Source organism: Salminus brasiliensis, chromosome 1 (assembly GCF_030463535.1).
Source record: "Salminus brasiliensis chromosome 1, fSalBra1.hap2, whole genome shotgun sequence".
Classification (NCBI taxonomy): domain Eukaryota; kingdom Metazoa; phylum Chordata; class Actinopteri; order Characiformes; family Bryconidae; genus Salminus; species Salminus brasiliensis.
In genome coordinates, this window is record NC_132878.1 from 24,773,056 (window position 1) to 24,785,738 (window position 12,683).

Here is a 12,683-nt window from a genome sequence, read left to right on the forward strand (position 1 = left end):
GGACCCTGCTCTCTGTAAAGCTGCTTTGAGGCAACATTTGTTGTAAAAAACGCTATATAAATAAGGTTGAATTGAATGTCTGTTGCTTTAAGCAGCGTCGACTAACATAATGTAAGTTACCGTGTCAAGCGGCCTTCATACTCCAAACCTTTAAATTCAAGTCAAGGAAGTGACAATAGAAAAACCCTCATGCTTACGGTTATTTGCTGAACTGGGATTTTCATGGTTAAAAATCCCATATATTTATAAATTCTGATGTTTTTTTTGTTTTGTTTTTTCATTTGTGTGAACTTGAACTCAGAATTCAAGTTCATTGTCATTACAGTGCTGCTGTACTGTGTAGTTACCTAAAAGTGTTTTCACCATGTATAGCATGTTAGACTCTTGATAAGGAAGTGCGTGGAGAGCAGATCTTGCACTTGGCAGAAGCAAAGCAGTGTGTTTGGTGCAGTACAGTGAGCGGAGCTACATGTGCATGCACTTTCCCGTCTCCCTCCATTACAGCAAAAGCTGCAGAGCAACCGGCCCTCCGCCTCAACTTCGCAACCTTCATACCTACATTCTTCTGAATCTTTAACCACATGTGTGTGAAATACTTCAAAAAGTAGCATACTTTCCTACTCGTTCCACCCTGTTCACACACACGCACGCACACACACATTTTCTCTCACTTTCTGTTGCTCTCAGTCCTGGAGAAAAATATTCAACGTTGCCTTTGTTTTGGAATGCATGTCAGCTGCCAGTTTTTCAGCTGTAGGAAATCTCCTTTAAAGATTTTTAGGGTCTATTTTAAGACCTAAAGTTTTCATTTGCTGGAGGCTGCGGCAATACTAATGAGCAGTAGCGTATCATAGATCAAGTCTATTTACTGTGTGTGTGTGTGTGTGTGTGTGTGTGTGTCTGGGAGAGAGAGAAAAAGAGGGTTGAGTTAACCCACCCCCTACCTCTAGTGCCGTTTTTAGCTCTGCTGTGTATTTTCGTCCATTTTGACAGATGGCACAGTGTCCGAACCCACATAGGCAAGTCTATTTGAGATTACTTGCGAACTCCACACAGATCAAGGCTAGTGTGTGTGTGTGTGTGTGTGTGTGTGTGTGTGTGTGTGTGTGTGTGTGTGATTTAGGCAGGCGTTCAGCAGCATAATAACTGGTGCTACATTAGCGTCACAGTGGCATCATAAAAGTAAAGAAGCAGATTTCAGAAACCAAATGTCTTTAGTAATGAACTACATTTGGGAAAAGGGAGACCGGTGGTTCAAATAGTGCTTGTTGTGTCTGAAACAGTTAATGTCCTGCATCCAACATCCCTCAGAACATTTCTGATCCCAGAACCAGGAATGGCACATCAGTGTGGATGGGTATCAGACCAGTATCAGCAGAGAATGCTGGATGGAATATCGGACAAAACTCTTAGTTGTGTGTTTCAGGTGTTTCTGTGTAGCATTTCAGCAGTTTGAGCATCACAGTCTGTTTTTAGATGCTCATCTTAAAGCTTATCTGAAGAACATCAATTAAAAACATCTCATTCAAAGTGTTTTTGATAAAAGAAACACTGGCCGACAGGTCTGAAATTGTGCTAAATCAATTCAGCTTCAGTAATTTTCTGTACGTTCAGCAAACTGCCTGTTAGTTGAGCTAGTTTTTAGCTGCTAGGATTTACAAAAAAGCTGGCTTGTGTTTTGTAACTTGCTTTTATTTATTAATGTGTAACCTGAGCTTCACATAGTCATAACCTTCATTCTGTCTAACATACGTGAATGTAGTCAACCCACAATTAAAATGAAAAACTTTTATTGTTAATTATAGTTAAAATTCATGTCCCTGTAGGGCTGTGTAATGGCAAGAACCTGGCGATACAATATGTATCGTGATGCAGGGCTTCCGATTTAATATGTTGCAATACATTGTGCAACTGTATCTGTATCAAATTTTAAGAACACTGTCATAGAAACACAAAAAACACACCATCATATGCAATCAGAACAGTGGGATCTGAAGACAACACTTGAAGTTTTCAGTTTTTCAATCTTGCCGTCAGGGTTAAACACAGCACAGAATGAACCACTGTCTGCTGTGTTTTTGAGAATTGATACAATATTGAAAAACATTGAATCATGATACTTATATATAATATAGTATCACCCGATGTGACGATAGTAATACGGCACAATATGGGAGGAAAATGCGCTCTGAGTTTCTATTAAGTTAGTCCTATATACAGAAATGTTTCTTAAACAAAAAAACATATGGAGACTGACACACACACACACACACACTGATGAATCTTGCTCTCATCTTTATAGTGTCGTGAGTTTTGGCGCACATATTTGTAGGGGAGAAATCTGATCCTGGATATTGCTTTTGCTCTCAGATGCTTTGTGAATTCTGTCCTTGCCTTGCAAACTTCTCCTGCACCCCTCCCATCCCTACTTGCACTCACATTCACTCACACACACACAAGGACACAGTGGGCCTGTAAAATCCATTAAATCCAGTTGTTGGCTCACAGACCGAGGTAGATTTTTGATACGCTGTTTGGATTTTACTTAACACTGGTACTGATAAGGCTACTACTCTCCAGTTTATGAAGTTAAGTTCACGTTAGTTCATTTTATTAACTGACTTTAGATCTGAGCCCTGAACCAGTTTGAGGAATGAAAACAGGAAACAAACAGTATTTTGCCAGGAACAAAAATACACCCCTGAATCCAGAGCCTTTTTCTGCAGGCTCCCTAGTGGCCAATAGATGTTGAAAGGTTGAATAATAGAATGATAGAAATAATAGAGTTTTGGGGATTTTTTCCCAGCTTTCTCTCCAGTTTAGAGTTCCCAACCACTAGTTAGGACTCCTGTTACACAATGCTAACTTTTAAACCCTTACCGAGCTGAAGAGACATTAGCTAACAGATCCTTACACTGAGTGATGGGAAGAAGAAGGGCTGCTTTACACTCCCAGAGAACAGGGCCTGCTCTGCCCCTTGGGACATTATCAGGATAGAACCTGCGATTTTTACTGGTTTCAATCTGCCAGCAGAGGCATTGCGACATGGGCATTATCACACTACACAGTAAACTCTACATAAAAAAGACTTCTATGTTCTTCAGCACTTTCTATTAGCTATTATGTTTTCATTGCTGTAAAAAGAGACATATGAGCGCTTTGTTCTTGTTGGATACTCTACGTTTTTTCATAGTTCAGTTTAAATTGGTAAGCAGTTATTGTTTTTTTATCAATAAAGCTCGTGATGTGTGACTCCCAGTCATTCAATTCCAGATTGACACTATCTGTCTCGAAAGTTGAAAGTTCACTGAAACAATTAAAGTAATTCTGATTCTAAACTTTTAGTCCATACCACATTAGTAGGGGTGTAACAATGCATCATGCAAACAGCATCAGTAATGCATATTCATGTCATGCATCGAAGTCCTCCTGCCTCTCAGTTACAGAATCATTAGTAGGTTACACAACAAAACCAATGCAGTCATCATTCTTTTGCAATCAAACTTTGTTCAAAATATCAATACAATTTCAAACCGTGAACTGAATCATATCATGGCCTGAGTGAATCGTTATGCCCCTACGCATCAGTGTTCGTAAGGAGGAGGTGCTTTATGTTGATAAAAATGATTTGTATTAAAACCATGGAAAAGGTTGCCATTTTTAAAATTTTTTTGCCATTTCTTGGCACTGAAACAAATATATGCCATTTTAATTCCAAGTCCACACACAGACACACAGGTTAATCACATGGTTGCGTTCGGTTGGGTGGATTTGTGGTGTGTAGACGATAGTCCTTTTTTATCCTGTTAGGATTTTAGCTCCAGGCTTTAGGTGCAGTGTGGGTGTGTGCTTGGTTTCGGGAGCTAAACCACACTCTTATCCCACACACATATTTTACACCCCTTAAACTCCTCTTAACTTTGTAGCTTGCGTATAATTGCTTTGCCAAACTAATATGGGTACATGTTGTTCTTGTTAGATGCCCTGTGCTTTTTCAGTGAGCATTTAGATCAGCAAGCACCTATTATTGTTTTATTCAGTCAGAGTTACAATAAAACAATACTGTTGGGTGGCTTATATTTCTGTTCACAGTGATTCCTGTTGCTGACAGTTGCAAAAAAAACATGAATGAAGAGATTTCTTAGACCACATGCATTACATGTGCCACAACATTGGTGGCTGTGTTTACATGCAAAGATTTGATTCAGTCTGATTGAATTTCAACAATTGCTACCTAAGTGTTCAGTTGCTGTGTTTTTTTTTTTTTTTTTACTTGCTTAAAAATGATGGTGGACTCTGGAACAGGTACTTCACACATATTTATTTCTAACCAATTTGCTCCCCAAGAGCTGAACAAGCATTTGGAATACTCCTGACACTAGGTGGGTGATGACAAGCACAAGCCTCCTCTGATACATGTGAGGTCCGCCACCACCTCTTTTTGAACTGTGCAGCATCACTAGGCAGCTGACATGCTCGGAGGAAAAGGCCGAATCCCCAGCTCTGATACATCAGCCAACAGATGCCTGTGCCAGCTAGCATCACAAAGAAAGTGGGAGAGAGCATGACCAATTGTGCTTGCTCAGGCTCCGGCTGCTGATGGCGATGCAGCATCACCCAGTATTCAAACTTGTGTTCTTTGGGTCATAGTGCACATTTATTTTTTAAGGAAGGGGTGATGTCCTGCCAAAATTCGAGGCCGAGCTGGATGCCAGGTCCACTGCCAACAAAACCTCTGAATGAAAGTGCATTATTATGAGAGAGTCATACTGGAGGAATGGTTAGATTTTGAGTAGAAGTGAAATTTCCATATGACATATAGCAGCCATTCCTGATTTTATTTGACTTGATGAAAGATTATCCACATGCCCCCGCAGTTCATATTGTTAAAGCCCCTATTCCAGCATTGCTGTTTTCTTGTACAAGGTAGGCTCATGCACCATGTTATCAGACTGTTAGATTGGATTAAAGAGTTTACATTATTCTTCTATTTAACAGATATTTGAAGGATTACCCATCTAGTTTAATCAAACAGGAATTTTATTCAGAATGGTCTGTCTGACTAGTTCTAATTCGACTAAGGTGTGTAAATAGACAGATTCTATTCTGATTGAATTATTAATAGTGAAAAGTATGTTAAACTGGAGCAGGGGGACTGCAATGGAAGTTTAACGGTTGTGCGGGGGGAGGGGGGCTGGTTGAAAATTTCTGTTACTGCGGTTAATAACATGAATAGAAATGGCAACACACAACATGTATTTTTTAGTACAGATACTGAGACTGGTACCAAACTGTTGAGTATATTCTTTAAAATAAAATAAAAAATCACTTTACATTGAGCTGTTTTTAAAGGTTCTTTACTTTAGATAACCCTTCTAGAGTAGACTTGCTCAACCTACTCAAAAAAAGTAAATGTTTTCTTCCTCAAAATGAAAGTCTGGATTTTGGGCTTTGTAAGATTACCTCCATTACAGATCAAGTAAATGCAGCAACATCAGTAAGGCATGAAGGTATTAATAGGGTAAAGTAGATGAAATACCAGGACTGGGAGTTTGGTCTAGGTTTTAAAGGATCTATATTTGAGTAGTGGTTGTTGCTGACTGCAGTTCATAAGTTCATAACACTGTCACATTCACTCTCACTCTCTTTTTCTGTGGGTTCATGGCTGGAATATTGAGTTTGGAAAATTCGTTTTTCTTCCCAACCCCCTTCTTTCTATTTTGCCATTCCTCTCTCTCCCTCACCCCCCCCCCCCTCTCTATCATGTCTATGTGGTTTTCATTCATGCATGAAAAAAGGCTTTTGGGAGGAACACCCAGTTCAGGCAATATCTGGCTGCAGTATATGTGTGTGTGCGTGTGTGAGAGAGAGTGTATTAGAGAGTAATAGACAGACACACACTGTTATTTGTAGAAAGAAGAATTCTTTTGATATGCCTTTATGTCTTGCTTCAGTGTGTGTGTGTGTGTTTGTGTGTGTGTGAGTGTGTGTGATTGAAAAAAGTTTAAAGCTGTATTTTAGAAAATTGTCTGTCTGTGTGGAACGCAGCAATTAACCAGCATGAATGCGTACACACACACACACACACAGGCTATAACCACAGTCTAACAGCAGAGAAACACCCCAGGGTTCTCTGCTTTTCTCTGGTGTCTGTGAACACTACACCACTTTCACGCTGTGACATCACAGCCAGTTGGGCGGCCATATTGGTGAGGCCTCAGTGTCTGGGAGAACTGGAGACAGTGAAATTAGAAAATGATGGAGTATATTGGAGGGTTTCCTTTCTGTTCTCATCTTTAAAACTGCCTTCTGTCTTTCCACAACTCTAACCACTATATATAACCCACCCCCTTCTTTCTATTCCTGTGTTTTCTTTCCCTCTAGTCTCTTGGCTTTCTCTATATGCCTCTGCTTCTGTCATTCTCCATGTGCCCTTAACCGCTTAAACTGCCCTGACTTCAGGCTTAATTAAACAAGAACTGTCCAACATAGTCTCTATCCGCGTCCTCATAACCATGCACAAAAAGATAAACTCATTTTTCTGTACTTTATCATGAACTGAAATATCATCATTTCAAACGAGTGGGCAGTTGCTGAATTCCACCAGTGAGCATTTATAAAAGATACATATATTTTATAATACTTACAATGAGAGATTTTTGGAAATGAAGCTATGGATCTGTATAATTACTTATTTTCATATTATATAGCATTGTTTATTCACATATTCATATTAGTATATTATAATAGGATTTTTAAATACAAGTTCTACATACAAAAAACATGAACTGTATTTTCTGTAGTAATAGACCATACAATACAGATATGGCAGTTGGAGCCCAGTACTGGAGTATTGCTTTAATCACATGAGGTTTCACTCAGTAAATTCATTCTGCAGTTGTGAGAACGAAGGGCTTAGTGTGGTCCAACATCCATGTTATTTTCTGCAGATTAACCCTAGTCATGCCTATTTTTTCCATTCAAATCTCCATTCAGAATGCTGTGCAGTACAAGACTAGACCTTATTCCTGTCTGAGAAACCGTCCCTTTAAATTTAAAGGGTTAAACACCCATCAAACAGGCTTCCCTTTCTCAGTAGTATCACAGGGATTTGTTCCTGTTTGATAATGGGAAATGGAGTGTTTGGAAACGGTAAGGAAATGGAAGCTAAAATTGAATGGAAGATGTTGACTTCTGTTGGAAGGGTCAATAAACGGGTCAAACAAGACAGTAATAGTACACTTACAAAATATACAAGTGATGCCTCATCTATTGTATTTGTTTGGAATTTCCCATGATAAAAACTGTGATGCAGTTTTTTTTTTTTTATTTAAAACATGTACTTAATCTCCTGTATTCATCAAATATATTACATTAATTATCCATTATTACCAAAAATATGTAGTCAAAGAAAACATTTTGTGAATGCATTTTATCCGTGTGGAAATGAAACATATACAAACCAATTAAATTATGTCCGTTTATTTTTTATTTTACTTAAATGTATAAAAAAATCACCAGCCTTCACTGGTGTCTGCAGGCTGGTGCGTTGAAGCCGGTATGAGCAGGTAATAAGCGGCTTGACTGCGCATTCGTCGGAGAGGGCACGTGTTAGTTCACCCCTACTGGTGGTGGGGGCATCCCATGCGGGGGGGGGGGGGGGGGGGGGTGGTGGCTGGTACACTCAGGTTGGGATAAATGGATAAATCGGATGCAATTGCAAAAAACAAACAAATAAATAATATAAATAAATAAATAACCGTTTACCGCCCAGATAAATAGCTTTATATGTCATTCACTTATCTTTTGACAGTAGAATGGCAGTCAGAAGGAATTGCTCAGATGTTTGTATGTCATACACTGATGTTTAGCAGCTGTGTTGGATGCGTTTGAAGGGCTCTATCTCCTCTTTCTTGGTGGAGAACAGTGATCTGGACACAAGACAAGACCCCACACTGTTCAGGTGAAGTCTTGGCAACCCAATCACCAGATTTAAACCCATTTGATAGCTTGTGAGACAGTGTTGAGAAATGCGTGGAAAATCCGATCACTATGAAAATAAGAGAAAGTGGTGTGAGGAGGTCATTGGGGCCAGAGGAGGATACTCGTGCACACATAGACAGATTTGCTTCACATATATTAAGCATATCCCAATGCGCTGTGTGCATGTATCTGCACGTACCTACACATGTACAAGTGTGCCAGATAGACACACACACACACACAGTTTGTTACAATGATGTGACGAAACCTCTAATCTTAGTAATCAGTGGCCATGGTAACATATCCACTAGCAGTGCTGACGAATGACTTTCAGTGGAGTTTAATTGAAGAAGACCAAAAGAAATGATGCCTGTCAGCAGAATGCTAAAGCTAATGCTCCTACCTAGCCGGTGATTATCTTGGAAGTGAAGACTTGCTTTAGTGGGATTAAAGTGGAATTAGGCTGTATGGAATCTGATGTGTGGAAACAGCCGTCATGATTCATTTGTCTGTCCTTCACATATTTTTACTTTGGGATTTCTAATGAATGCAATGTACACACAGACGTTAACTAAGGATGACTAAATTGCACAAGGTGGTCATTTTCAGAGCAGTGCAGTAAGTACATGCTGGTAAAGCAGTAGTTTCGCCAATAAATTCATTCACAGTTTTCCCTTTCACCTCAACTCAGTCAGCCGAGACCAATGTTCGGGGTCTGAATTTTGCTTCTTGTGCGCTGGATTGACTAAGTTTAGGCTAATCAGTATCAGAATCACTTTGCTTGCATGTGCTTGGAATTGTCTGAGTGAAGGTTGGTGCAGGCGTAATTTGGACAACACCGAACCTTGCTACGGAAGTTGGCTTTTATCTGTTTAAGCTGGTATGGTGCTGGTGTGGTGCTGGTTAACCAGCATACCAGTGCTTAACAGATTGTCACTTGTCTACAGACCATGTTTGCCCATTTTTTCCTTTTTACTTTATGATGACCGGACCAATATTGGTAAAAATCCAGGATTACAATTTTTCCATTGACTTTCTTTGAAAGTTAAGAAAGTTGTTTATTTGAGTTTTGGAGGTGTAAGGTTTTGCTGGCTTTGACTGGTGATCAGTATATCATCTTTTATTTGCTAGTGGCTGTAGTGACCTGCACACCAGTGTTTGCTATGCTGACCTCTAAATATTTTATTCAAATTTGACAGAATCCAACTAGCAAGTAAAAGTAATGCTAATGCTAGCATACAATAATTAGACTTGTGTAAATTGCTTAATCCTCTCTAATGCATCACTTGGCTAAACCTCTAGCAGCAGCTATCTTCATGTCAGTGCTTTGCTTCTTTCCTGTCCTTTCGTTGCTCGCCAAAGAGCAGTACAGATTCCAGCACAGTGACAGATGAGGCCAGTTTACTCGCTGATCCCCACTGGAGCCGGTGCTGTGTGTGTTTGTGGTTGCGTGTGGGTGAGTGGTTGATTTTGGCAGTGTGTAAAAGTCGCAAGGACGTCAAAGAAGTTTATTATGACAGAGAGGGTGTGGGTCTGACTCATAGTTAATCTGTCTCTCTCTCTCTTTCTTTTCTTTGTCCCTCAGTGACAGTTTTGGTTGTTTTGGTGTGTTACTGCAATAGCACTGGATTTGAGAGTATTTATATCTATATTGCATGAAGTCTATCCCAGTCTCATTGCTGACCATTATAGTTGAATATATATATATATATATATATATATATATATATATATATATATATATACACCACTTGTTGTGTTATTTTCAAACACAGATTGACCAGGTTTCTGTTTGCTAAGATTGCTTGTCTCTTGCCATCACCCTGATCGACCTGACCCTGACCACCACAAGACCTTTTTCCAGAACACTGCAGGCTCTTTTAAGCACTTTTTAGCAAACTGTAATCAGGACATCCTGTTTTTGTGGCTGACTAGTGGTTTGCGTCTTGCAGAGTAGCCTTTGTATTTCTGTTCATGACATATGCAGACAGTAGTCATTGGCAAATCCACACCTCCCTCCAGAAGAGAGTTTCTGATCTGTCGGACAGGTGTATGGGTATATTTCTTCATTATGACAAGAATTCTTCTTTCATTAGCTGTGAAGACCTCCCAATCCCTTCATGGTTACTCCATAACTCAATAACTCCCCTTCTTCTTCTTCTTAATGATAATGTTCCAAACAATTGATTTTGGTACACCTAAGTTAAGATGGGGCAGCTGTGTAGAAACTAAGTCATTAATACATAGCAAAACTAAATTGTATAAAAATCCATCTGCCAATGGATGGTTCTTGGCTTCATTGGTGGCTTTGCTTGGAGTTCGGGACGGGTTGTTTTTTTACCCCAGAAGCAAAAGGGGCTTAAATATAAAATAGCAACCCTTCAACAGGAAACCTCTTATGCGTAATAGATAATAGATATTAAAGCAATAGTTCAGTTAAACAGAAAATCAACATGATTTATCTCTAAAATCAGATGCAGTGGATGTCATTTTTTACATATCTGATTTCTAAAGTGTTCTTTAGTTAAGAACGAGAGATGCTACATTAATGCTGCTAATAAAATTTTGTCTCATGTAAATACATGTCTGAAAATGCCTCTTAACCCATTCGAAATGCATCCAGATCTGTATTTGTATTTGTATCCCACTAAATAAGCTTCTCCATGGTGCTGAATGGTGGGGAAAGCTGTTCTGAGTAAGTGGAAGCACTTTTTTTCAGAACAGTATGTGGTGCCATTCATTGCATTGTGGTCCAGGGTGAAGGTGCAAATATTTAAGCTGTACTCAGTCTGTGATTTTGCACTGTATGATGAGATTGGTGACTGGTCTAAGTCCAGTGTTTGTTAGCAGGGTTAGCCATCCCTCCCATCCATCTCTCATTGTAAACTGATGAAGCACATTTCAGTTATTATACATGTCCAGACTGCATCTGGGGGCAGTGATCAGCCATGTTCAATTGATTGCTGCTTAATACTCAGTAACAGCTCTAACTTGTTCAGTAACTACTATAAAACTGCTAGTTTAGTGAGTGGATAGTAAGAGTGGTAAACTGAGGAATTGTAGGATTTAGTGGACACACAAATGGACTTTAAAGTAATAGTTTGGCTTCTTTAAACCCTGACATATTTTATAATGTATGTCATCTTCATTACTGCCAACAATTAAGCTGAATTGTTTGAATATTTGTTTTTATTCCAGATTAGATTCATTTTAAGGAGATCTGATCACTCTCTCTCTCCCTCTTTTTCTTTTTCTCTCTCTGCAGTGGTGTGTCCTCTGACGTGTATAAATGGAGGTGTGTGTAGTAATCGTACGCACTGCCTGTGCCCACCAGGCTTCACCGGACGACTCTGCCAGTTCCCTCTCCGCACGCAGGCGTCCCGCGGCAACAAACAGCCCGTCTACACCCTGCAGGCTCGTACAGCATTATCACCATTTTCACCATCTCCATCATTTCCCACCCCATCACTGTTTCCTCTATTGAGTCTTCCACCTCTTCCTCCTTCTCTTCTTCTTATCTTCCTTGTCCTCCTCTTTTCATCATTTGCATCATGTTCCTCCATCCTGTGCAAATTACAGATGGAGAGATAGATGAGTGGAGCAGTAATTGAAGGAATGTTTGTTAGTGCCTCATTATGGCAGGGAGGGTGTGTAGTCTGCCACTGACAGGTGCATTTAACAAAGCCACCACTTCATTAATTTCGATGAACAAATTTGTCATCATATATGAGCCTTAGTCATTTACCCATTTTCACCCACCCATCACTCAGTCAACTACTGTATCGAATGGGTTTTACTGAGTACACTGAGTGATGGGTGGGTAAAAATGGGTGAATGACTAAGGCTCATATATGATGACAAATTTGTTCATCAAAATTAATGAAGTGGTGGCTTTGTTAAATGCACCTGTCAGTGGCAGACTACACACCCTCCCTGCCATAATGAGGTACTAACAAACATGTACACACTGCTAAACCTCACCCACACATCTCTATTTATTAAAGAATGGGTGTAAATGGAGGAATGAAGGACAAAATGGGTTTATCAATGTTTGACTGGGTGAATATACAAATGACCTCTGCAGGTGATGCCTGATGGTCCAGGCCTATCTGAGTCTAGTGGTCCCAGTGGACGACAGCAGCTGACTCAAACACACTCTGTGTTCACCCTGCCACTGTCTCAAGGCACCGGACACCACTCCTCTGAAGGTAATACACATACACACACTCACAGACATACATATGGAAACTCTGCTGTGACATAGTGGTTCTTTCTGATACGCTGTCACCATGAGATAATATATTGAGGACACAAATTAATATATTGAGGCTATGAGATTATACTGAGGCCACAAATGAATGAATAAATAAGGCTACAAATGAAGTTTCTAGTGGCCATGAATTAATATATTGAGGCCAAGAGTTAATATATTAAGGCCACAAATTAAGTTATATATATATATGTTATATATGTTTGAATTTAAATATGGTATTATATTTATTATTAATAATAAAAAAATCACATTTAAAAAATCACATTTAAACCTAATTAAAGTAAATGTATGACCTCAAAATATTATCTCAGGGTGATGCCTTAATAATGATAATGTTGTTTTGCTTATCTTCTGATCTCTCTCTGTTCCTCTTTCTCTTTTCTCTCTTTCTTTCTCACTCACGCTCTCTCTATCCCCCATCTCTTTG

At 39.4% G+C, this 12,683-nt stretch overlaps 1 protein-coding gene across 4 annotated transcripts in view; it reads left to right on the top strand.

The window, feature by feature from the left end:
• The window catches only part of ltbp3 (latent transforming growth factor beta binding protein 3), a 68,770-nt gene that overhangs the window by 19,328 nt on the left and 36,759 nt on the right, over positions 1-12,683 (top strand). For all 4 annotated transcript variants that reach the window (XM_072675322.1, XM_072675330.1, XM_072675348.1 and 1 more), the window contains exons 2-3: positions 11,249-11,397; positions 12,068-12,191. In XM_072675322.1, coding sequence (XP_072531423.1) covers positions 11,249-11,397; positions 12,068-12,191 — 273 coding nt within the window. The remainder of the gene's footprint in view (positions 1-11,248; positions 11,398-12,067; positions 12,192-12,683) is intronic.